This window comes from Pollicipes pollicipes, unplaced genomic scaffold (genome assembly GCF_011947565.3).
Source record: "Pollicipes pollicipes isolate AB1234 unplaced genomic scaffold, Ppol_2.1 Scaffold_7262;HRSCAF=8765_pilon_pilon_pilon, whole genome shotgun sequence".
NCBI classification, from domain to species: domain Eukaryota; kingdom Metazoa; phylum Arthropoda; class Thecostraca; order Pollicipedomorpha; family Pollicipedidae; genus Pollicipes; species Pollicipes pollicipes.
Genome location: NW_023597055.1, coordinates 12298034 through 12324533, shown reverse-complemented (window position 1 = coordinate 12324533; position 26500 = coordinate 12298034). Strand labels below are relative to the sequence as shown.

General features: G+C 52.3%; 1 protein-coding gene across 1 annotated transcript in view; it reads left to right on the top strand.

Moving 5' to 3' along the window:
* LOC119113448 (uncharacterized) overlaps positions 1–26033 on the top strand; it is a 62848-nt gene extending 36815 nt beyond the window's left edge. The window contains exons 10-13 of the mRNA XM_037237760.1: positions 2162–2274; positions 2800–3084; positions 5523–5635; positions 25889–26033. Coding sequence (XP_037093655.1) covers positions 2162–2274; positions 2800–3084; positions 5523–5635; positions 25889–26033 — 656 coding nt within the window. The remainder of the gene's footprint in view (positions 1–2161; positions 2275–2799; positions 3085–5522; positions 5636–25888) is intronic.
* The last annotated feature ends 467 nt before the right edge of the window (positions 26034–26500 follow it).

Below are 26500 nucleotides of genomic sequence, written 5' to 3'. Positions count from 1 at the left end.
TGGATAGCTGGGCAGCTGACTGTTTCAAGTGTGTTGGGTAGCTGGACAGCTGACTATTACAAGTGTGTTGGATAGCTGGACAGCTGACTATTACAAGTGTGTTGGATAGCTGGACAGCTGACTATTACAAGTGTGTTGGATAGCTGGGCAGCTGATTATTACACGTGTGTTGGATAGCTTTACAGCTGATTATTGCAAGTGTGTTGGATAGCTGGGCAGCTGATTATTACACGCGTGTTGGATAGCTTTACAGCTGATTATTGCAAGCATGCGGCGGTACCGTGTCAGCGCGTTGCCGCGTGCCGTTCCATGGCCGCCGCACCGTCGGGCGGTGCTGATACCAGGCGAAGAGGTCGCTCCACGTAACTCAGCTCAGCTCGCCTGGGATATCTGCACGTGCACTCACATGCACGCGCACAGCAGCTTTTCATGCTGTGGTCATTACGGTGGTCATTACGCTTGCCTGTTTCTATTGACTGGATGCAGCATGTCTCGCCCTTGGACGTATACCCAACAAACGGCGGACGAAGCCCGCTCAGCTTCATCAGAAACTTTTTCCTTAAACTTTTGCACGTGGAAAGGTTCTGACGTGACGTCGGTGCCTGGTGACAGTGTAGTTCGCTTAATCCGCTTTGCTATTGACAATCAGTCGGCCGTTTTGGTGTGCGATGCGTCTTGTGACAGTCATTATCGTGACCGGTGGCGTCCAGAGTCGATAACACAACCAACACGGTTGCTAGTTGACACTCGTCGTTGACTGTGTGAAATAGACGCCCCCCCCCCCCCGCCGCTATAGCACGGCATCGCAGGGCTGTACACAGCGCAATGGTCGGCCGTGTTTGTGCCGGCGTGCGTCACGTCAAACAGTGATGTGTTCGTTAGTCGCGCTCAGCGGCGGGTTAGCTCTTTGAGGCGTCGAACTGCGGGGTATTTCTAACTGTGTAGCCCGCGAATCATGCGGTCCTCCTGTTTGGTCGGTGGCACACGATCAACGACCGCGCTTTTGTCATGGGTTCGTTTTTGGTCGCGTCAATATGACATTGTGCGTTTGTAGATTAGTGGTATTGAAATACACCGGCTTGTGCGTATGGAGGGGCGCCGGATGTATGCTGCCGGCTGAGCTTCAATGGGAGTCCGCTGTGGCGGCAGAAATGGCGAAAATGCGGGTGATTTCTCGGCTAGCCTTACTCTGGCCTGCAACAAGTTGATGTGTCCTGCTTTCGGTGTATAACAGTAATGCTCCGTTCTCTAACACAGGCTTATTACTTCATAATTAAATCAGACAATTACTTGCAATGACGTCAACCCAAGAAGCTCGGCACACAGCCCACCACAGCCACACAGCTAACCACAGCGCACCACACAGACTAGAACTCGCATAAAAAGCCGTCGCCCCACTCGCAGACTCCTCAGCGGTGACATGACCAAACACAGGTTCCTCTAACTTCCGCTAGGCGGCTGAACAACTACGGAAACAAACTTCCAAAACACTTGAACACTGCGATAACGAAACGTATTGGTGCACATTCCACACTGGGATGTAGCAAAGGTCAATCCAAGCCAAGATGTTTATACTTCATGCTGGACAATGGCCCGGGAATTTGGCCCAAACTGATGGGATTTCAGTGAAAATTGACACCCTCTGTGATGATTTTGGCTTTCAGCCTGTCGCTTTCTTTTTGTGAGCATTTGTGGCGCTATTTTGCCTCATCAGATGACGTGGAGGCCGTGCTAGACAGTATGACATCATTCGATATATCCTGAAGCAACCTACGTGCCATGCCTGGCCCTTCCCATCACGCTACTGCTCTTCAACAGGCGGTGCCAGCGCGCTGCTGGGTTGTCTCCTGATGTAGCCCCCACCTGTGGCGAGGTGACTTGCCTGACGTCACTCTGACGCGTCACCAGGTGACGTCAGTGACCACTGGGCTGTGTCGTGGTGTAGTCCCCACCTATGGGCAGGTGATTTAACTGACGTCACTAGGTGACGTCAGTGACTACTGGGCTGTCTCCTGGCATAGCTCCCACCTATGGCCAGGTGACTTGCCTGACGTCACTATGACGTGTCACCAATTGACATCAGTGGCCGCTGGGCTGTGTCCTGGCGTTGCCCCTACCTATGGCCAGGTGACTTGCCTGACGTCATCATGCGCGTCACCAGGTGACGTCAGCGCGCTGCTGGGCCGGCCGGTCAGCAGTGAGCAGCTGGAGCGGCTGCACAGCTCGGCTTTGCAGCTGCCCACCTGGCTGGCGGACGCCGACGCGCCGCCAGAGGTGGGTGTGCTGACGCTGCTGGGCGGCGCAACTTGTTTGTGTGTTTTGTGTGCTGGCCGTAGGTCTACCTGCCATAGCTGTTTCCGCTTCGGCTGTTGTTTTGTTCGCAATCGTGTGTCGTCATTTCGAGCCATTCAAAGTTCATCAGCTTTAACGCTAAGAATACTTTGTCGTTTGCAGGACGTGTGGCGTGTTATAGGCCCTCTCAGTCATAATAATTCGCGTGATGAATACACGTAGCACGCTAGCACAAGTGGAACCTGTCGCACGTTGTCCCGCTTTGTTCGATCGACGTCTTCACTTTGCGATTATTTACGGTGCACTCCATGCAGCTTCCATACAGTCGTCGGTGATGCGATCTCTGAGATCCGGTTTCGCCGCCAGTGGCGTGGAGGAAATCGAAACACAGCCGGTAGTGCGTCTTCAGGCTGTGCTTGAGACTGTCTGTCACTGGTGGCCCGAGACTGTAGCCGACGGCTCGACGGGCCCTTCTGACCGTCTCACCGCCTCTGCCCCCTGGAGCAGGTGTTGAAGACGATCGAGACGAACCGGCGGCTACATGAGCTGGTCTCCCGACTGTACCCGCACCTGCTGCTACCGGCCGGGGAGGAGGGCACTCTGCCAGAGAACGGGACCGGCCCGGGCGCGACGGTGGCGCCGCCTGCGCGGCCCGACGCGCCCGACCGGCCCGCGGAGCGGGCGGCGCCGGCCGCGGCCACCAGCCGCCCTCCGAACGGGGAGGCGACGGCTCACCAGGGCCGCTGGCCCTGGCGCCGACTCGGAAGAGCCGCCCAGACAGCGCCGCTGGCCGCGCGACGGAGGGGGCGCCACCAGCTCCTGCCGCGCGCTGCCGGCGCCCTCCGTCGGCGCAGCCGGTGGCGCCGCCCAGCGTCCGGCCGTCGCCGGAGGGCTGTGGCCGGTGCCGGGACGGCCGGCGCCGGCCGGCAGAGGATCAGCCGGAGCCGGCGCTCTGCCGCTGCCTGCCGACTCTGGGACACGTCGGCCGGTCGGCGTCGACGGCCGCCGGCGACACCCGGCTCTCGTGTGACGCCTTGCCGCGGACGGCTGAGCCAGAGGTGAGGACGGTCGATGACGGGAGCCCAGGGACGGCACCAGCGAGCGGAATAGCAAGGTGCTCTGTGGGCTGCACAGGTGACTGAGGGAAGGAGCCCGTAGAATGGCTGCCTTGCATGATATTTAGTAGGAAATACTCATGGCGGGGGAGGGGGGGGGGGGGGGGAGGACTCGCCCACCTTTCCGTTGGAGAGTACACAAGAATGGCTCGTTCTCAAACGAGAACAAGCCGGTTTCTTGAGACTGGGATGGTGACTTGCCAAGCATCAGTCCGCAATCGCCCGAGCTCGGTGCGGCACGTGGGGTGTATTCTGCGCGGTGCGTGCGTGGGTCGAGCTGCCACGCCGCCAATCTGTGTTCGATGTCACTGTGGCCAGGCGCTGGCCCCAACCGTGCCTCGTCCCCCTCCCATCGGGCCGTGTCCCAGCTCACAGAACCCCTCAACCGTGCCTCGCCCCCCTCCCACTGGGCCGTGTCCCAGCTCATAGAACTCCCCAGCTTCCTCTGGCTGCCGACGCTGGGCTCGGACCCCGCAGTGAGGCGTGTCGAAGTGTGGGCGGCCCCGGTAGCCCCAGCGGTGTGGACGGGAGCGCGTGTCGGCGCCACCTTCTGCGCGCTGTTGGATCCGCGCTGAGCGGGCCGACCGGCGGTCCTCGGTGACACTTCTGCGCCGGGGATGATTAAAGGCTGGGAAACGGTCGTCGTTACTCACCCACTGTCGGGAACCAATAACTCACTGTGAGGTAACGCCAGAACCATGGCACGTAAATTAGAGCTATGGCTTAAGCTCTGTAGTTGGCTTGAACATCAGATGTGCATTGGCATGACGTACTGCATCTGCCGTTGATCTATGCATCTGGCTTATCAGATGCCGCTACTGCGCAGACCGTTGAAAGCGGTAGCTATGATTTCACGCACTGGAAGTTCTGTGTGTGCTGGGAACCAGTGCAACAACGCCAGCCGAACAACAGCAGTACCTGATCTGCCGCCTCTTCCCAGCGTTCTCTTCCACCGTGGATGCTCGGCACCCCCCTCCCCCCCTCACACCCTTCTCTCACTGTTCGAACTTGTGCCATATGGACATTTTAGGGCAGTAAGGAACGCAAGCCCCAATGGCGCGAGCGATTCCGAGGCTTGTTTTGCCGGACGTTGTCGGGTGGAAGTCTACCAGCTCGCATCAAGTGTGGATATGTGATCTGAATCCAGCATTTTGACACCATAAATGGCTGTCAAATGGAGCTCTTGTCATTTGCATGGTGCGCTGTCACTGATTCGAGCCAATAGACTTGTCACCTGCCACGCCAGAACTTTCTCTTCACTTAAAGCATATGGTGTTCCCTTTCTGGGAAGTGGCAGCAACGAGTGGAAGGTCATTAGGTTTCTGAACTTGCCCTTTAGCAACAACCACGGACACGGGGTTTGGACAACGCCGCGATTTGCATGCGCTTCGCACCTTCGGGGCGCCAGGAAGCTCCCAAAACGTCAAGGTATGACCGTTTAGTGACATTACACCGCTACGGTCCTCCTCCTTCGAGTATCTTGTGATGTCTGGTCGCTGGCTTGGTCTCCCGCCCCTCTCTCCTCATTTGGCTGCCTGCGAACGGTGTCTTCACCCGAGGTCAGCCAGCTCCACATGCGCCCTTCTCCTGTCTGTGTGTGGCTGTGACCTGACATCGGGTCACCAATGGCCAGGCGTGCTGCCCGCCCCTGCTGTCCTTGAGGCCCGGCCATTGCCCCCCCCCCCCCTTGCCCCCCGTGGCGCATCGCCGCTCCCGCCGACGCGTGTGACCTGCGGCCAGGTGCGGACCACTCCCCTCGCCGGCGCTCGCCGCTCGTGTGACCGTGAGAGCTGACACGGTGTGACCTGCGGCCAGGTGTGAAACACTCCCCTCGCCGGCGCTCGCCGCTCGTGTGACCGTGAGAGCTGACACGGTGTGACCTGTGGCCAGGTGTCAAACACTCCCCTCGCCGGCACTTGCCGCTCGTGTGACTGTGACAGCTGACACGGCGTGACCTGCGGCCAGGTGTGAAACACTCCCCTCGCCGGCACTTGCCGCTCGTGTGACTGTGACAGCTGACACGGTGTGACCTGTGGCCAGGTGTCAAACACTCCCCTCGCCGGCGCTCGCCGCTCGTGTGACCGTGAGAGCTGACACGGTGTGACCTGTTGCCAGGTGCGGACCACCCGCAGCGTGCCGCACCAGCCGCACAGGGCGGCGCCGCGTCCGCTCTTCACGTGCGAGCCCGAGCCCCCGGCCGCCTGCCTGCGGAACATGCGGCTCAGACGGTGAGAGTGCATCACTGCGTGGCACAGCTGCCGCGGCGCGGGGCCGGCCAGGGGTGTGCTGACGTGGGTCACTGCTGTTGCGGCGCTAGGCCGCCGCTCAGGGAGTGTGCTGACGTGGGTCACTGCTGCTGCTGCGCGGGGGTCAGTCAGGGGCGTGTTAACGTGGGTCACTGCTTGCTGCGGCGCGGGGCCGGCCAGGGGTGGGCTAACGTGGGTTACTGCTGCTGCGGCGCGGGGCCACCACTTAGGGGGTGTGCCAGTGCGCGTCACAACTGCGGCGAGGGGGGCCTCTGGAGCTACTGGGCCAGGCAGCGGCGGCTCCGGTCTGACAGTACATCGGCGCGTACCACTGCATCGGCCGGCAGTGACGCAGCCCGTCCAACCTGTCTGTTGGAGGGGCGTCAATAAGGCCCAGGTCACGCATTTGTGCGGGCGTCTCTTGATCTCGAGACCGTCGGACCGTCCAGTACCGTCTGTCGTAAAGCGAGCTATCCCCCGCCGGAACGTCGCTGCAGTTATGAGCTGTCCATCGGTTTTCCCATAATATCTGTAGTAAATGACACCATAGGTCATTGTTCCGTTGCGTCATTAGCTTAGTTTTGTTTGTTGAATGCCTGTCCAATAGGTCACTGCCCACAAATGAACTGGCCAGGCGCTCCCACCCCCGATCCACAGCATCACACCGGAAGCAAACGATCACTCAGGCCCGTGGTCGGCGGCCCGTAATTGGTATTGTGGGGGACATGGATGACCGGGCTCAGTCGTGAAGGAGCTGGGCCAGCCCAGCTCAGAGTTTAGCTTCCGAAACCTCTGCGCTCCATCAGGCGCGCGGAGGGTGTTAAATGGATGTCACGCATTTGAAAATATTGAAGCAGGGATCAGATTTGATGCAATAGACTCACTTATGACCATTGGTGCGCGTTTAAGTAGAAAGACTGCTCTCGACGACAGCGTTTCTGTGTTTTTTAAGTGTGGTCTTCAACGCGTCATTATTTGATTCCGTCATTGGATGCTTCTATGTTAAGGTACTGCCGAACTACCCGTGCGTAAGTGCCACTTGTAGTGCTCCGAACTGATCGAAAGATGGCAGCACGGTACCGGAAGTGTTTGCGGAGTCAAATGTTATTTGCTCGTGTCAGGCCCTTTCTCGTGGTGTTCTTGCGTATTTTTCAGTGAGTTTAATGTGCTTGCCTGTGCTCACATACTTGGCTATGACGTCATTCGTAAGTTATTCGATTACATGTCTTCTTTTCGTAATAACTGGTTAGTGGAAGAATCACGTCCAACTTCTTATCATATGTAGCACAAAACGTGATTCGTTATTGAAGCTTGCACAGCCTGCTCAACATTGCTTGAGAGCCATGTGACATTCATTATGTATGGAAACTGCTTTCACAGACGCCAGATCTAAATTGTTGGACGATGATATTATTATTCCTGCCCTTGAACGCCCCCTGGCCCTTGGGGTGACAGGATTTGAATAGCGTTGTCATGGCGTCATGCGCGCCGGAATGTCTTTGGAATAATTTGCACGGTATAGCCTGTACATCTTCGCGGGTGTGTAGCTCATAAACTGGCTTGTATTAGAACGTAAGAAGGACAGGGCTGTAAACTGCACCGAATGATGTTCAAAATGGATATCTCAGCCCAAAATCACACACAAATATGGAACACTCCTTTTATGTTTATTGCCTCATTTATGCTCTCAGCTGTTACGATTTTTAGTTGGCGGTGTGAGCAGACACGACTGTTACCAGGAGACGGGTTGCCCTAGTCTTGATGAATGTATTGCTGCAGGCGTTGCATAACCTACCACCAATTTTCGATTTTCTTTTGATTTAAGTCTCAAATCCACCGTTTAAAGCATTGCTGCTGTATGGAAGGTACGTTTCATCGCGTAAAATGCGTTTTAACGGCTGGTATTTTTATCCAAATTTTAACATCACACTACCTATTTCAACGCAGCTTTATGTCACATCCACAAGTTGCTACTGCTAGTCTGTTATGACATCCACAAGTTGCTAACTGCTATTTGAAAAGGATTGAGGCCGAAGGCAAACTGCTTCAGTGAGAAAAATAAGAATGCCTGGCGGAACAACAGCGACGACGAGCTGGTTTTACTCGTGCCGAAGGAAATGGATGTGATAGAAAAGTGCCTTGTATATGTGTACTTCATTGTAAATTTTTGTTTTTGCGCGCCGAAGGTGCTCAAAAACGCTCGTTAAATGAATGCCTACAGCATTATGTTTGACATATTTATATCGTTTGGGCTAGTTGTTCCTCTGAGTATAATAAAGTCATAACAGACTAGCGAAACATGTAAGTCTGACCTCAACTGCGTAAGTCTGTTTAAGCGTAACTGAATGGTGAGTAATGGTTTATAAGCGTGATATAAGTTTGACCATTTTTAAGTACGCAACCTTACACTTTCTTCTGCCCACAGCAATGCGCCCATTTCTCCCTTTCATTCTAATGGTTGGTATGTGTTTAGATGTTGGGCCGCCACAAGTAAAAGCAATATATTGAAAACAAAATTGTGGAGTCCCGTAACTAACTACAAAATATTGGGAGCGAATTCATCATATGAATTAATTTGGCCGTGGCTTGAATGGCACCCGTGTTTTTGCTATTGTTCAGATGTGATAGCATACGCATTGAAAAAAGATATTCCAAATAATTTGAAAGTTTCAGGTGGCAAGCATTCAGCTGACAACAATTTGAAAGTCAGAGCTGGCGTCATCCCCATGACGTCATATCGTGTCATTAAGACATGATCTCTAGACTTCAAGTGGCGGAGTCAAGAATAGTACGCAAGGCTTAAAAATGAAGGCAATCGGGTAACAGCGATGAAATGGATTCACCGTGGCTGGATTTGAACCGGGTTTTGGTAATATCACTTAACTCTTGCTTGTACTACCCCTCCTGCCTTGTTCCGTCATCTTGAAGAGGAAATCCATTTCATTTTGTCTGTCACAGGCGCGCCCGAACAAGCTATCGAGCTTGTTTAGTTCTTGCCGTATGCCGCAGTCCTCGCCAGTGACCGTCGCAGCACGAGGCAACGCGTGACTTTCTTATAAATTTGATCCGAACCCTTTGAATGGATGGGTTTCTGGGATCAGCGCTCACGCTAAGCAGTGCTTGTTGTGTGAGCCCTGGCCCCCACCATCCGATCGCGCAATTCCAAGCAACGGCAGACTTTGGTGGCGAAAGCTTAACGTGCCGCAATGCTCGGCACAGTCCGTCCTGCCTTCTGACGTCAACTGACCTTTAGCGCGACCGCCGCCACCAGCCGCAGGCCATACCTGCCAAGAGCAAATAGTGAGCGCGTTAGACTCGAAACCCCCCGCCACGGGTGGGCGGATCGGAATGCAGGCGCTCTAACCAACTGAGCCACCGGGGCGGACAAACAGCGCGGGGCGGACACTGGCTACAAGCAAGGCTGTTTCAGGGATTTTCAGGGATGTTTCAGGAAGTATCAACATCGCTCAGGTGACGGTGCGCCCGCTCACCTCTGTTGGAAAAGGGGCGTTTGTCCCCAACATCAGACAGGCACAATAGCCTTATCGGGATGCAAGTGAAGCAAATCCCGTTGCGTCGTATGTTTAAGCTGCATAATATATGCACCGTTCTTGTTTCTGTTCCTTCTGCACAACATTGAGCTCCTATGATTTCAATGAACATACCTATTATCGGAGTCCAAACGCCACAGGACGGGAGGCAACTCGGCATTGGGGAAGGACAGCTCGACAATATGGTGGATATATGACCCCAGCAAAGACGCGCAATGTTCCACCTCTGCCGACAAATGTGAAAAGCGTGGTAATGGTCCTGGGGAACCAGACTGACGACCGCGGGCTTCGTTGTTCGCGGTGCGAGGAGTTTGGGAAGATTTACACATAGTGTAGGAAGATTTACACATATGGCAAGATGTACACATATGGGAAGATTAACACATATGGGAAGATTTGCACATATGGGAAGATTTACACATGGTGTGGTCGGCCCGCTGGCTGCGCGACATTGTAGCAGTCGTGTCAGATACGTCTAGCTTTCTGTGTGGCATTTTGTGCTCGTGCTGGCCTCTTCAGAACACGCATGTAAGCAGTCGACAATTTGGGGCCTCTGAGTTTGTGGGGACACTCCCCCACGCTCTCAAGGCTGCTTGGAACGCGTGCACCGTTTTGCAACGTACTTTTCACGGCTGTACAATCCCCAGAATCCGCAAAAACCTCCAGACGTTCTCATATATATATATATATATATATATATATATATATATATATATATATATATATATATAATCCCTAGAATATTCAGAAGTCTGTAGGACAAGAAATGCGTCAGACATGTAAACCTCCTGGAAAATCAGGGAGCTAGAATCGCTTTTGAACTAGGGTGGGAGTAAAACATTCCATCGCAAAAAGACCGTGCAGGAGTGAAAAAATCCATTCACAAAAGACGGAACTTATGAGCTCGTGACGGATCCTTCAGCAAACAAAGACATCCATTTCAAGTTGGCATGGACGTAGTATCAGAAACCTGACAAAACCATTTGGTTTTTTGACATCTTAGGCCATTAAAGTGAAACAGAATACATTAACACGCGCTCGGGTGAGGGGGGGGGGCAAATTGACCCCCCAGGACTTTTCCCGAATGTTTTTTGCACGGCGCGGCGTAGCTGGGCCAAATTTTGCATAGCTGTGAAAATTGCATAGCGGATCGTTTGACATACCAATTTCAGATGTATCATGTAATGTCGCTGACCTATGGCGGGTCAAAGTCAGCACATGGTTTCAGCGAAGGCATTTTCTAGGGGATCGTCAATCTGATACAACAACGGAGTGTTTGACGAAGACACAACTCTGAGATGCTTTCTTAGGCACCACAAATATTGAATGAGCAAATTACGTTGACCTAAGGTCAGGTATGATGGTCAGACCAAGTTCAAAACCAACCTGATATATTACTGTAGGGCTTGCTGTATATGGGATAGTTTCTGGTGCTCATTTCGAATTTATTGACAGCAGGAACCGCATTATACATTTTCCATTAAGTTATTAGAGGTCAGAACAGGCCATTGACCTAAGACGACCCGGGCCGAACGTTTTGTTTGAGGAACATACTGCCTAGTGTAATCTTTGTCGCTTTTTCAAATGAAAACACAGAGCGGTCTTGTATCATTTTGGTCACCATGACCTTCAAAGGGTCAAACAAGGTCAATGACCTCAAATGGGCTTGTGACCTTTTGCTTAGAGAAAGTTGCCTAGCTTCCGGGGGCGCTTTGGAGACCAACCTGGAATATGACCTTGTTTGACCTTATTCGACCTGAAGGTCATGACCTAGGAAGCTGAAACCCTAGCCTAAGTGAGTTCACGTGTAGGTCGAGACACCCTGTAAATTTGGTGTCTCTAGCTTTCCCTCCCCCGACACCCGAGCGAAGGGTATCTAGCCGGCCAACCGGGCGCGTGTTAAAGCATAGTAATTGCATGACAGTACTATGAGCAGAACAAATACTAACACCAGTAATTTAATGCTGCACTTTTCAGTTCCCTTCCACAGCACTTTTCAAACAAAACAAAGCACAGGAATTCAATAACAATGTAACAACATAAAATTCAACAAGCCTAAAACACTAAAAAAACAAACAAAAACATTGGACTCCTACGCATCAGCCCATCACCAAGTCCAACACAATAGACATACTTCTGGCTTCTGTTTAGGTTGGGTCAGGAAAAAAAGCATTTTATCACTGTTTCTTATAAAATACCAATGTTTTTTCCCATGAAAGTAGCCTATGCCTAACCTAAAGAGGCCTTACATCATCTCATCCTGTATAATCTGTTTGTATCACAGCGGCAGTTGTGAGTTACCGATTCTTGCATTATTCCTATTGCCACTTGCCGTGCACTTGACCAACTTAACCTAACGTAGAGTAGCCCATATGATGAACATCATCTCAACTCACCTATCTGTTGACAGCAGCACTTGTGGTAAAAACATGGCATTTAAAGCTAGTTTTTGGCTGGTTTCAGCTTGCATTTTTATTCAGTTCATTTGTGGGTGCTTGTTGACATCAGACAAAGCTGACAACACGCAAATCAAAACACTTTGAATCACTTTAAACAACTTATTTTGATTGTCATGGTTAGCCTATGTGAAGGGCAATAATGGGTATGCTCCACAAAACAATCTCTCTCCTCCAAAAATAGCATGACTTTTAGATGACCATGCCAGTATTGCTGCTTGCCTTTTCAGCTGCGGCAAATGCATCCATTTAGGCTTGTTTATTCATATTTAATGACAAAGTTTGAGATGTTGGCTTCACATTTTAAATGGGGTGGTCTGACTATTTGTTACATAGGAATATTTAACTCATGTTATAATTGCTGTACAACTTAGAGTATCCTTGTGTCAAAAACATAGTGCATATATGCAGTACAGCCATTCGCCGGTCAGCAAACTATGACAACTATAGAAAACATCTGGTTAAAGCAGCCATGACGGACCACTTTAAGAAATTTGGGGCAAATAACCAAGAATATGTAACAAAATAAGCCAATTACATGTCTTGAGGCATCATAATTTGTCCTGTGGTAAAACTCAATGCATTAAAACAGAAAATGGCTAGCTCTGGTTTCCAATCATGTGTTGAAAGCAGGTAAGGTAAGCAATTACTTGGTCCACAGGAGACTTACCGGCTTCTTCCTGCTCCCCCAGAAACAAAAAAATCAGTACCTTTTGCATGGCCTACTGGCAGACAGAGTCATCCGACTCACCCCCCCCCCCCCCCCCAAATATAAATATAAATCATGCCCACCAACCTTCGAGATTAAAATGCGAAACAAGCAAGAGGTGCGCGTGATAAACATCTCCACAGGGCAGTATTTCGCCATCAAACACTTCTGTATTAGCTGCGTCAGGTCTGTCCCAAGGCTCGGTATGACAGCATATTCTAATGCTGCCATACAGAGGCAGCATTAGGCAAGACTATTTTAAGCCTTGCCAGGTAGCCTGGTAAGTGAGACACTCGAAAAGCTTGGATTTATCTTTATTGAGCACCGCCATGAACCAGGAAAACAGTTAACCGAAGGTTTAAGAGGGAATAAATGGCGGTAAAATTAAGTTCCGGGATTCAAATTATCTCCTTCATTCCCTGTGGATTGTTCACGCATGAGTGGATATCAAACATGTTTGGGCGGCTGGCGAATTTATCCAATTTACATATGAAATACGTACAAGGTTGCAATTGGAGCATCTTGCAAATAAATTGGTCAACATTTTAAGCAGCAGATGGTACCTCTAAAGGCAATCGAAAAGGAAGGAAGAATAAAGTGGTATCACACTGGTATGGTACCAAGAAAAACAAAGTACCTAAATAAATATAAAGACTGGTGCTTTTTGCGCAAAATTTTGAAATCAGCTGATTACAATGATCTGAAAACCTCAGAAAGTGAAAATAGGGTTTGGCATGCGCGATTAGACAATGTCAGGCAGGAGTAAAATATTCACATAAAAAGGAGCGAAAAATTCCTCCTCGTAGGATGTTGATTTACACCCAAAGTCGGCAGTTCTAGGACACTGTGGAAAACTGATCACTCACCGCATTTCATCCGTTTGGTCGACACCTGAGCCATGCATACCGTCCGTAACGTGACTTGATCCCCCCGTAAAAAGCCATCCTCGGCGCCTCACCTTTGTTGCATCAGATGCATCAGCCTTCTGTTGCATCAGATGTTTCCAAGAAAGCAAGGCGATCTTGCTCCCTGTGACTTGCTTAGCCGTTCATCGTGCCATGTCGTGCCCGCTTCTCAGTAATCAATAATCACATCATTACCGTTCGTAGCTTGTGATCATGACTGGTTTCCAATTAGAGCTGGTACATAAGGTAACCATTTGTTACAAGGCATGCTCATATGCTCAGACTAGAAGACGCGAAGCTGCTGTTAGTTGTGCAGGTGGACGTTGCGGTGTGGAGTGAGTGTTGGTGAATGTGAGGCACTGACTAAAATAGGCTGTAGCCGGACAACATCGATCTTTGCCGGACTTGCGAGTGGCGCTGGCACGAGCTAGGTCGTCACTAGTCTATTACCCAAGAAGTAAGAAATTTGCGCCACAATGCCACTTCTCCCGACAGCAAACGCGGAGGCTGCGAGGCGTGTCTGGCGCGTGTATGAGGCGTGTCTGGCGCGTGTATGTCTGGCGCGTGTATATGTCTGGCGCGTGTATATGTCTGGCGCGTGTATGATGCGGCGAGACGTGTCTGGCGCGCACAAGCCATTCTCAGCAGAGCGGAATGTTGACAATGCTCCTGTTCCGCTTAAGCCACACTAACTGCTACACGTGACGCGGCGCCGCTCGGTACAGCCACAGTGACTGTTACCTATCCCCGACGTGTACGACGGCCATGCGGTCATCCCATAGTTATTCCGGTAATTAGCACGCGCCCGGATGGCCGGTTTAATACCTTTCATACGGGTGGGAGTGGGGGTCAGTTTGACCTCCTGAGATCCCGAAAAACGAGATGGCTAGACACACCAAGTTTACAGGATGGATTGGCCTGTACGTGAACTCACTTGTGTCAAAATTTGAAGTCCCTAGGCCATGACATTCAGATCAGATAAGGTCAGACAGGGTCAGACTCCAGATTGGTGTCTCAAGTGCCGTCATATATCCCCATGCAGCCGCCGTAAAGCTGGATACCGGTGTCGGGTATGCCCATCCATTCTGTCTCCGGTCGTTCTTTCCTCTCTCCTCGTCTTCTCCTCGGCTGTCTCCTGACCTTGACCATGATCGGACGTCGTTCGCTGGATCTCGCCTGCGCATTATGTTAAAACGGACTGTGCAGTCCCATATCTAGGTCAAGTGCTTGGTCCGTATCTTCACACTTGCCATTCGTCACATGATTCAGATGTCCCCATCGCCGAATAAGATAAACGCGTCCCTGGTCCCAGCCGTTGCCGAATCAGACGGTCGCGTTCCTAGCCCCAGCCACTTGGAAGTGCAGCAGCGCGCTGTTTTTGCGATTTTGCTCTGAAGCGAATCGGGCATTTTACGATTCCACTGGTGATGAGCGGCCTGATACTCTGGGCCAGTTTCACGCCCTCCGGGGTCTCTGGTACCAGCGTTGCCTCATGGAGCAATTCATGCGACGTTCATTTCACAAATGAACCGGGCCGCACGTCCGTCATAACTGCGTCCTGTCGCGGCGGCGAGCTCAATTTCAGCAGACGACATTTTTACGACGCCGGCGACTATTTTATGACGCGTCCAACTACTGTACGCAAGGACCGCGTGTTCAGCTCGCTGAGTCAGCGTTCACCGTTTTACAGCCGTCTTTTAGCATGGGCTATGATCATAGTGCACATTGCTGTTTAACTTTCCGCGGAATTTAAAGCAATCCGGGGGACGTTCGGTCACGTGGCGACTCACGTGACAGGCGCGCGGAAGCAGAAGCACGCGCCACCGCCAGGTGACGCAAGGCCGGAACACTCGCGCGTGATTGGTCGGACGCGGGCGCGCGGAGGCCATAGCTGATTGGTGCCGACCGGCCAGATCAAAAACTTTCTAAGGAACGCGCAGAGACGGCGCGAGTTTGTGTGGTGGAGGGGTGGAGGTGAGAGGCAAAGCCGGGTAAAGAACATGGGTAGAGCGGTCGCACAGTCCCCGTGAGGAAGGTGTCCGGAGCACGCATGCGGCTTTTGGAAGGCGCGGGGCGATGCAAGGATACTCGGCTAAGGGAATATGGCATGAACACCTCACCAAAGCAGACGCAGGCGACGAGCAAGAAAAACCTCGTTAGGAGGTGCGGTGCAGGTTAAGGGGACCTTATAGTAATGTAGGGAGCCGCCTGGGCAGAGCGAGTATACCAATGTCAGCACGGTAGCACAGAGCACAGAGCACACAGTCAGTGCACAGCGTACATCAGCGGCACGCAGCAGCTGGTGAGCGTACGTGATCCCCGGACAAACGAACAGATGCACCCGGTCGTTTTTGTTACCGGCCCGCGCGTCAGTTTTCACATCGGAATTGATTGCGGTTCACACGGCGGCATACCTCGTAGGAGCCGGTCACAAAGTTGTGCACGCCGTTTTAACGGATTTCCTGAGCAGTCTTTCTGCTCTTAGATCTTTGTGTCCGTCATTTCCCCTTATACGGGGCGTTTTATCAACTCTGACGCAGCTGGTTGCAAAGACAGTTGTCCTGTGTTGGATCCCCATGCACGTCGTGATCGTTGGGAAGCGAGTCGGCTGATGCCGCCGCCAAACGAGCGGCGGTGGCATGCACCCGGTCTTCGTCAATCCCCGCTAGAGACTTTTACCCGACAGTCGATACTTCCCTGAAGAGCAAACTGTGGTCTTGCTGGGATCAAGCAGGCGGCAATAAACTTGGTGCGATAAAAGCCCAGCGGGATTGCGGCTATCTTGCTCTTGCAGTGTGCGGCGAGAAGAAGTAGCACGATGCCGACTGCGTATCTGGCACACGCATGCCACCCGGGGAGTTACGTGGAGCCGACATGTTCCTCTGTCATCTGTAATCTGTCATGTCATGTCATCTGTCATGTTCCTCTGGAGCCGACATGCTCCATGTTCCTCTGCGGTGCCCTTCTCCACCATGTGATTGTATGACGTCCGAGCCTCGTCGAAGAACGTCCGCGTCACTCTGGGCAGCAGGCTTCGTCCCCGACGATCAGCGGTGTGCTTGGAAATAGCTTTTGCTCTCTAGAATATAAGCAGATGCTCTTGTTTCTATAAGATATCGACTTCCTGAGACCAACGTGTCACCTTCACGCCTCGTAATAAATGAGCAGGTCACTTTCACACCTCACTGGTTCAGTAAAACATCATTATGGGCGCAGATTCCCCGTGCAGTCAGCACGCCTTAACGTACCAATAAGCAACAAGACATGCTTCTGGAAGAGCCATGCCTATGGAAGAGATACATCCGGTCGAGGCACAGACACAGGGAGGTGTAGCGCGTGGCACCGGCAGAGCTCGCACTCAGGAGCCATCTAGCCGGGTGATGCTGATTTGTCTGCGCAGTGTTGGATCTCATAAAGTTTGCACATTTGGGCTGGGGCCGTGAAAATGTCTGCAAATGAGGAGTGACGTCACGGCCTCAACCAATCAGATGCGCGCTTCGGCCAAACTGCCCTGCTTTGGGGTCGCTTGTTCAGCGCGTCATCGGAAGCAACATGTTTACTCGTTGATTGGGTTGGCCCGTTGGTCGAATGTTTTAGACGGCCTCGGTGTACCGGAGGGTTTTCGGAGACACGGATGTGTGTGCATAAGTAATGAAATGCGAGCATACATTGATCAATAAGAGCATTCGGCGCTCGCACATGGTTACGTGGCTTTAGAAGTGGCATCATGTTGAGTTAAGCTTCTAGGCTCAGTATCACCGGCTTTTCCTCTTGGCCCATTTATTTCAGTGTAACGTCACCCAGTGGTGCTGGACATTTTGCTTTCTGGTACGATTTCTGGTATTATTTCTGGTATTATTTCTGGCTAGAAGTGTTACTGGGCTCGGCACAAGAACGCGATCGACATATCAATAATTGTTAGACGATTATGCCATTGTCAGAGCTTTGTTCTTCATCTCTCTGTGGGTGCCCCGTTACCCGCAGGGCTGGGACGGGCACAGAGGCGCAGATAGGGGGCACGTGCCCCTCCCCCCAGGTCCGAAACGGAAGTTCCAAAGGACCCGGAAGGTCAGCCGGAGGTCGTATTCGGGGGCTCGGCCCGCAGGGTCGGACACTCCACCGCCATTCAGAGGGCGTTTTGCGCCACCCAGGGCCCCTGAGTCGATAAAGTTCTATGTCGATCAGATGTCAGCCGGACATATGCATATGTCGGCCATACACCACGTGTATGTATGTTATGTATGTATGGTATGTATGGTATGTATGTACCTGTATGTATGTATGGTGCAGGCGGTACCGTGCTGGCATGTGCCTGAGGGCTCATTCTCCAAGCAGAGAAAAGGCCGGGGCTAGTGGCTGCCATCGGTCGGGGCCCCAGCGTCTGTCAAGGGCTCGTATTGCCCAACCTGTGTTGGCGAAGGGCCCCGAGTCGGCCAGAGGCAGTGTTTGAGCAGGTTCGAAGGGAGCCTGGAGCGGCCTGCCAGGACCGACTATCAAGAGCCCGACTGGATAGCTTAATGACCCAAAGGGTTAGCTGTAGGTCACATACAGCCCCGGCTGGTATCGGCATGACCTGAGATATCATTCAGAGGTTTGAAAGAAACCGAAATGTTTCAGGGTTCTTGCACCGTTTGGGGACCCCAGACACACAACGGGCCTCTATGTCGGTCAAAGACCACCAGCACCGAACAGTTGGCCCCATGTTGATCTGAAGTTCTGAACCCGGGGTAGGGGGCTCATTTCCCAAGCACGAGCAAAACCGAAGCCTGCAATTTTGGTCTGGGTCCCTGACACCGTGAGAGGCCCCTTTGTCGGTCACGAACACACAGTGCCCAACAGGGAGTCGTGCTTCGGCAAGGAGCCTCGACAGGGCCAGAAGCGATGTTTGAGGGGCTGAAGGGAAACATATATTGACTAATGGCTGTTGCAGGGGTCGGCGATCATCAGTATGGGTGTGTGTGAGGGGAGGGGGATTCGCTGCATCCATTAGCAGCACTTGACTGGAAAGGACAGGAAAAGCCCCGTTGAGATTACTCGGCGCTGGTTTCGTTCTGTCCGTTGTGCCTGTCGCATTTTCGTCGGCCCTGGCGAATGCACGATTCATGACATTTTGTCAGTAGCTATGGTGCTGTGTGCTGCTATGGGAAGGCCAATACTCCTGTGTGTAAGTGGATGACCGTTCATGTTAAGCCATTCAACAGAACTGCGTTGTCACTAAATGTATCGCTCTTGCGCCTGATAGCGAAAGGTGACTTTAGGTGGGTGGGTGGTCAAAATCAAAGGCGTGGGCAGTGTTTATTCAATTTTGAATTGAGAGGAGACCAGCTGTCGTATCGGTCAAACCTCATTTTCAATTTGCAACAGAGGCACGTAATTTATATATGCCAGATGTATGTGAAGATGCATTTATAAGCTTACCAAGTCAAGGATACAGATTGTGTAAGATCGTGATACAGATTGTTGATTGTGCGTTGTTGTGTTGATATAGTTGATAATTTTTCCAGACAGGTAATCCTGAAAAATGGGTGCAATATTTTAATGTTAAAATTATTGAATTGTATACATTCCATTTTCTACTAAAGTTTGTGTTCTAGTTATCAATATAGATATAATATAAACCTATAAAAATCAGTTTGAAAGTTCGCAGTAGTATAAGCTAACGGTTTTGGTTTTGTCTAACAACTTTTCTAAGCAAGTTTTAAGTGCGCTATTTGAGGCATTTCGTTCACCGGGCTATCCAATTTAGTCGGGGATCAGATTCCATGCCACTTGGACGTGTACCGACTGGTCGGTGACGCAAACAGGTGTGGAGTCGTGACGCTTACCGTACTACACTGGTATCCTCTGACTGACAGATTCTTTCGGGTGCGTGTTGGTTCTTATCAATCCGACAGGTATCCACAGGACAATGGTGTGCCTCAGGGCAGCGTATTAAGTGTCATTCTTTTCGCAGTGATGATAAACGACATAGGGGACACGCTTCCACATGGGATCAGCCGTTCTCTGTTTGTAGACGACTTTGCTATTTGGTGTAGCTCATCGACCACTCGCACGATGGAGCGACAGCTGCAGCTGGCTGTCACACGTCTGGAGAAGTGGAGTGTGCTCAACGGTTTCCGGTTTTCTACATCGAAGACAACTGCAGTTCATTTCTGTCGTCGTCGCCGTCACTGTCCTGATATGGAAATCAGGCTGTATGGGGAACGCGTCGCCAATGAGAATACCGCGAAATTTCTCGGTATACGCTTTGACCGACGCCTAACATACCGTGAGCACATCAGAAATCTCCGCGACAAATGTTTAAAATCTCTTAACATCCTAAGGTGCGTGGGACGTACGTCATACGGTGCTGATAGGAGGACACTCTTACTCCTATACCGCTCCCTGATTCGTTCAAAACTTGACTACGGCTGTTTTGTCTACGACAGCTCATCAGACCTGATCAAACGTACTCTGAACACGGTGCATCACGCCGCACTCCGTATCGCCACAGGGGCTTTTCGGACATCGCCCATAGACAGTCTTCTGGTGGAGGCTCACGAGCCCCCACTAGCATTGCGAAGGCAGATGCTGGGACTGCGCTACACGTGCAAGCTGGCGCAGTTCCCAGATCATCCCACCTACAAAGCAGTGTTTTCGCGTAGCTTACGAAGGCTTTTCCTACGTCAACGGTCACCTAAAACTTCTCCCTTCTGTGTACGAATGAGAGAGCTTTTAGATGCGAGCGGCCTGAACCTACGGCGTGTCATCAGACCTAAACCCACGGAGACTGCTCCTTGGGAGCTAGCATCGCCAAGAGTGGATGTCTCTCTATCAAATATGCAAAAGCAACATGTCCTCATGGCGGAACTCAAAGGCGCAGCTTTAGAGCACATGACCTCCTTTGACGGGTACAAGATGACTTATACAGATGGTTCGAAGACGAATGCAGGTGTAGGGTGCGCTTTTGTGTGCGGATCGACCACACGGTCATTCACACTGCCTTCACACGCGTCGGTCTACACTTCCGAGCTTATAGCCATTAGCAAAGCTCTCTGTTTTATTGAAGTGGACGATAGCAATCTGCATTTAATTCTTTCCGACTCCTTGAGCAGCCTGCTGGCTGTTAGCGGCTTCTCCCCGTCGAATCCACTGGATCAGGACATTCAATCTCGTCTTAGCTCACTGGATCGAGCAGGAAAAACGGTCGTTCTATGCTGGATCCCAAGTCACGTGGGGATATGCGGAAATGATCTTGCTGACGCGGCAGCAAAGCGCGCTACGACAGGGACTAGAATTCCTGTAACACCACTACCTGCTCAAGACATGTACCCTGCAGTGTCGCTGTTTATGCAGAAGCGATGGCAGTTCCGCTGGAACTCGCTGAGCGCCAACAAGCTGCAGTCGGTGAAACCCCGCATTGGATTATGGCAGTCGTGCTTTCGGGACAAAGGGTGGAAGAAGTTGCCCTTTGCCGGTTACGCATAGGTCACACATATGCTACGCACCGTCACCTGCTATTGGCTGGCGACAGACCATGCTGCGGTCGATGCTCTGATCCACTGACCGTGCATCACGTACTGGTCGCTTGCCGCCACCTTACTGCAACGAGAGCGCAGTTTTTCGTACGCCACGCCCAGAGTCGCACGCTATGCGACTTTTTAGGGGATTCTTCGAACATCGTCGGGTTTGGTAAAGTGCTCCAGTTCCTTCGCGCTATAGATTTTCCTGTAATCTTCTCATCATGATGCTAGGGCCGATCATCATGGCTCTATAGGGTGACCTGATTGATGCACTTCTCTGATTGACGGCTCTGCGTGAATCGATAGTTATGGGCGCTGCATGACCTTTAGCAGTCGTTGCGCCCTAAATCCCCAAATCATCATCATCATACACTGCTATCCAGACACGTGATGGCCCTCATTTGAACAGTTGAACAGAGCATAACATAACAGAACGGAACAGAACGGAGCAGGTCCGGACCGGCTCGAACCCATTCTATCCCAGAAATAGCTGATGGTTTTTTGCAGCGTCCACGGCCGTTTTGGTAAAATGTGAGAGAGGCTTGTCTTGCAAGCGGATGGATGGCCCGGCCAGCATTCCAAGCAGTCTGCGCTGAACATGAGCTCCCTTTCATCTTCCCCGCCGATAGCTTTGGCGAAATATTTGGCTCCACTGTGATGTCATTTAGATATGGACCATTCAGCGTGACGTTAAGGGAGCTACTTGCGGTTTTAGGAGCGCTCGACGCCTCGTCATGCTGGAGGTTTGGGCTTCGGCTGGACGTCTGACGGTTGTGACGGCCGCCGCTCCCGAACTTCTCGATAACTTCGTGGATGAACTGTCTCGAGAGGTGGCTTGTCTCAGCCACGACACCTTCTGTCAGGTGTTTGAAGTCCATTTGTTCGTGCACTTGGTATGTTTCGCACGGGTTTCGCGGTCCGCGTGTTTCGTTCACACTTTTTCCGGTGTTAGCAGTTCTACTGTGATTTTTTTGTACCTTTTAGTGGTTTCCGGCCCTAATTTGAGCTGATTTTTCCCACAGACAGCAGTAGACATTATGTTCGACAATGGTGCGAACCATGCTTTAGGCCATTTAGATGGTCTAAGTGCCTTGGACCATTAGACCAACGGTCATGCGGACCATTTCAGCACTGGAAATGCTGGTTGCTCACATGCTTATTGCCATGTCATTGGTACTTTACGACGCAATTGACTGCTGAAGTGGTATGACATCGTTTGCCTTCACCCTGACATGAAGGGCGGGCACCGCGGTAAAAAGCATACCTCTGGTTCTCGACATGGTAATTAGCATCCGCCCTTCCCTCCGCTATATCGTGCGGCTCATTTTTTAGGCGTTATCATTCATTCCTTTCCGGCCATACAGCCACGACATTTTGGGGCTCACTTCACCAAGTTGGTCGCTACAACTCTCTCGCAAGAAGACGACTCATATCTCGTGCCTATTGTATGTGGCTGCGTGAACGGCACTTCAAAGGACAGGGCTGGCATTGGCCAGCTTGGTCCCAGCGCCAGACATCACCTCCGCAAAGGAGGCCGAAAGCCAGGCACTCTATGTGTGCAACCAAAAAGACCGTGCCGAAACTCGCCTATACGTGTAAGTTAGCGGTTCAGATGATGGCGTGATTTCGTGGTACCGTTCACATTGCAAACCAATTTGATATGTGATGTAACGACTCAATATGAACGTCAGGGCGTGTATAGACAAAAATGTTATTTTTTGCTGATAACAAGGGCTGTTTTCTGTGGGTTGGCTGGAAGAGGTGCAGCTGGCCTTTGGAAGTTTTAAATATATGACAGAAGCAGATGAGTCTTACCAGCTAATGATGCTTATAATGCAAGACAAAGCTATACGTATATACATATCGTGGAGCTTCTCACTGTTGAATTACTTGGTTTGGGCTAAACAGAGACGTTTCTAGCCCAGCTCTCCGAGCACGAGAAGAATATTTAGATTCATAAAAGGAGCTTGTCATTTCGAATAAATCCGAACCACTGCCCTGTTGTGCCGATCGCGCTTTGCGTCGTGCTATAACACAACATATGTTGTCACAGTCCCTAGCAAGGGAGGACGATGCGCAGTCACGGACGGGTCCCCACTGCATCTCGTTTTCGAAGCATTATTCAGTACGCAGATCCTCCACAGCCATGTCGAACAGAAACACTGAGCGAAAAAGCAAGATGGAAGCAAAACCGGGGAAAAACTGGGGGGGAATCAGGTCGGCCGTCCTTTAATTGGGAGTTAACTGTCGTCCTAATAAAGGAGAGGTCAATGCGACCAACTTCCTCAGGTTATTTGAGGACACCTCTCCGGAACGTCGTGCAGTCGCGCATTTTAGGTATCACCCTATGGGACATCCACTGCGCATGTTTTGACCCAAAACTGTGCTAGTGTTTTCTGGTTTCTGAGCAGCGACGGTTTTTGGGGAGCATCTCATGGCGATAGCCCGTCGCGGGTGACTGGCGCCAATAGACAGTGCCGCTGAACGGGCAGACATTTTTACATGAATGGAGCCATATAGGACTCCATGTTGAACAAGTGACGAGGCGGTTTAGGCTTGTGTCGCCGTGAGGTGTCGTCTCATATGTGTGGGGGAAAGCTGAAAAACGCAGTTTTCACGAAAATTTGAATTTTGTCCTGGAGTCATGGGGTCAATTACGGACCCAACAACATAAAGACTATTGTCATTCTCGAGATCTGGTTAAGAGGAATTCACTTGTGTTTTACGCTAAGTTTTATGTTCATTAGTTTGGAAATGTTAGGGGGGTCGCATTGAACCCCCCCCCCCCCCCCCCCCACCGCCCCTATCAATCCGCGTTATGAGACACGGCGAGTCAAGGCGAGGGTTAAGTGTATATGTAGCGACTTTTGCTTAGCAATGCCTTCTACGCTATGTAACCCATTCAGACTACCTGATATTTTAGTGATCATGGTGGATCCTTTTAACCGTTAAGCTTTCGTGGGACACCAGTACAATCTCTGTGGAATTTGGGCATCGGCTCGCTGCATCGAGATACCACGGCGTGAACAGAATGCCTCGATGCACGCCGGGTGAACAGTCGCCGCGGTATGCTGCCCGGAGAAACGGAGCTGCAGCGGCGTACCGCACTCCTCAGGACTCTGCCGGACGCTGCGCAAATGCTGTGCAGGCATTGACGGCCGCCAAACAAAGCTACACTGTGCGAATCGATAGGCAGTCTGTCAGGTTTCCGTGCTGTGGTTATTGTTTGCTTGTCGCTTGTCTAAATCCTTTCATTCGTCTGGTGTATGTAAGTTGAAAAGCTTTGACAGATGTCCCACGTGGACAATGGGGCTGGGAAAGGGATGCACTGGAAGGTACCGAGAACTGAAACCATTGAGGGGTTCGGAAAGTATTTCGGAAAAAACATTAACGGGATGCCCTCCCCCTCCCATAAATTGGCGTGAGTCCAAACTTTACATGTCCGCGATTTTTTATTTCAGTTCGTTGTGGTCGAAGACACTTGAGCCTTTAATGTAGCACGGCCCGTGACGTCAGCGGTGGCGACTCAGCCATTGCGGCATATTTGTCATGCACTCAAAGGCTGCAGCTGCAGACTGTGTTCGGTCTGCCGTCAACGTTGACCCGCCGGTCACGTGGTGTTGACACTGTTCCCTGTAAGGTCGCGGGACGACGCCCCGTCGAAGTGTTCTACACCGTTTCACTGCCTCCCCGGTGCCCAGCGCCTTTGCCAGGTACAGCGAAGCCTGCCAGTTTGCTTGTTGGGCACCTCCTCGGTACTCAACGCTTTTGCCAGGTAGAATAGCAAAGGTGCTTTGGACCTGATCAGACTGCTGTCGCAACAAGCGACTGCGTCGTAGATGCTGGCAAAGAACATGCGCTGTCACTTCTTCACCCAACGTGAGGCCGCCTACCGTCCATTACGGCTGTTAGTTGGAACGTGGTCATTAATGGCGCTCGGCCAGCGGCGCTGTTATGACACGGAGTTCGTCATCCACGCTCCGGGAGCTGGCTCGGGCTCGGCAGCGAGCCGACGTTTGCTGCCTGTCAGGCGGGGTCGGAGAACCTGGCCGGCTGGACTGGGCTGGACCGCCAGGTGGCCTCAGCTGGCTTTTTTTTGGCGCGCCGGCCTCGTCACCGGCACCGGACGGCTGTCACTGCTGGGACCCTCAGCACCGCCGTCCCCCGCGCCGGCCTCGCCACTGGCACCAGACGGATGCCACTGCTGGGACCCTCAGCACCGCCGTCCCCCGCGCCGGCCTCGTCACCGGCACCAGACGGCTGTCACTGCTGGGACCCTCAGGGCCATATTGCCGACAATTTGGAATGCGGTCAGCTTGAACTTTTCACATTTGGCCACTGAAGTATGCTCGTTTTGACAGTTTGGCACGCAAACTTGTCTAGGTTTCCTCCTCCTGTGCTTGACGCTGTGTGAATGGTCCCCATCGCGAACAGTGGCTCGGGCCGTTTCAGCCTCCGCCAAAGAGGGTTTCGACTCGTCTGTCCTTACGTAAGCACTGAAAACATGTACTTAAGTGATGAGAGTTGCCTCGCGACGCTGGGTCGGGGAGATTTCCTCGCGCCCGATCGCACTGCGAGGAGAAACATCTCCATCGCAGAAAGGCCGGCTCGCGCTTGTTAACCCGGCTGGCTCCACACGACTCTGGTCGGGGTGGACAGTCAGCAGAAAACGCGTCACGATGCAAGGAGCGTGCAGCTTGTTAAATCCCCGCTGCATCAGGGCCGAGTCACGGCATTGTGCGGGGTTACATTTCACGCTTCTTGAAAGCCCAAAGGTCAAGCACCGCGAGCTCCGTGACGGTCATCCCACGCTGACAGACGCCATTGCGGAGGTGGCAGGCGCCCGCTCCCTGCCTATCGTTTACCCCTACCACCAGACTGCCCGGCGACTGAAATGGCCGAGTCTCTGTCCAGCTATTGCACCCAGTAATGTATGCAAGGTGTCAGCCCCATCCGGTAAATGGGTGCGGCTCGGCAGAGCTGGCGGATATTGCGTCGGCTCTGGGGCGCGTGCGACGCATCGGTCTGGCTGTCGCATGTGGCCGGCCGGCGGCAGCGGTCCCGAGAGACGGCTGCCCGCTCGCCCGACGCCGAGCGCCGCCGCCGGCTAAGGTGCGGTCAGTCGTCCAACGAGGTGACGGCGGGGCTGGACAGGCACCCGCCCCCGACCGGCACTGCCGGCCAGGTTGCCCCCGACTGGCACCGCTGGACAAGACACCCGCGGCCGACGCCGCTGGACAGGGCACCCCCGGGCTAGCGCCGCTGGACAGGGCGTCCCCGGCTGGTATCGATGGACAGGGCGCCCCTGGCTGGCGCCGCTGGACAGGGCGCCCCCGGCTGGCGCCGCTGGACAGAGCGCCCCGGGTGGGTGCCGCTGAACAGGGCGTCCCCGGCTGGCGCGGCTTCACACTGTTGCCAAGTAAATGTGGACATTCCTTTGCCACGTAGGATTGCATCGATCGAAAGCTTATGACATTATAGTGAGAGTATCCAAGAGAAGCATTTGGCCGATTGCCATAAGCGAGGTGACGTCCGATTTATCCCGACCAGTTGTACATTTTTGATAAGAAAGCCTCAAACATGGTGAAAGTTGTAAAAGTTGTTAGCTTGTTTTCCGCCATAGTGTGCACATTTATCAATCGAATAGCCCAATCCCCCAATTGGGAAGGACTTCCGTCGCTGCTACCCCAATGTTATACGCAACAGGCATTCCGAATTGCGAAT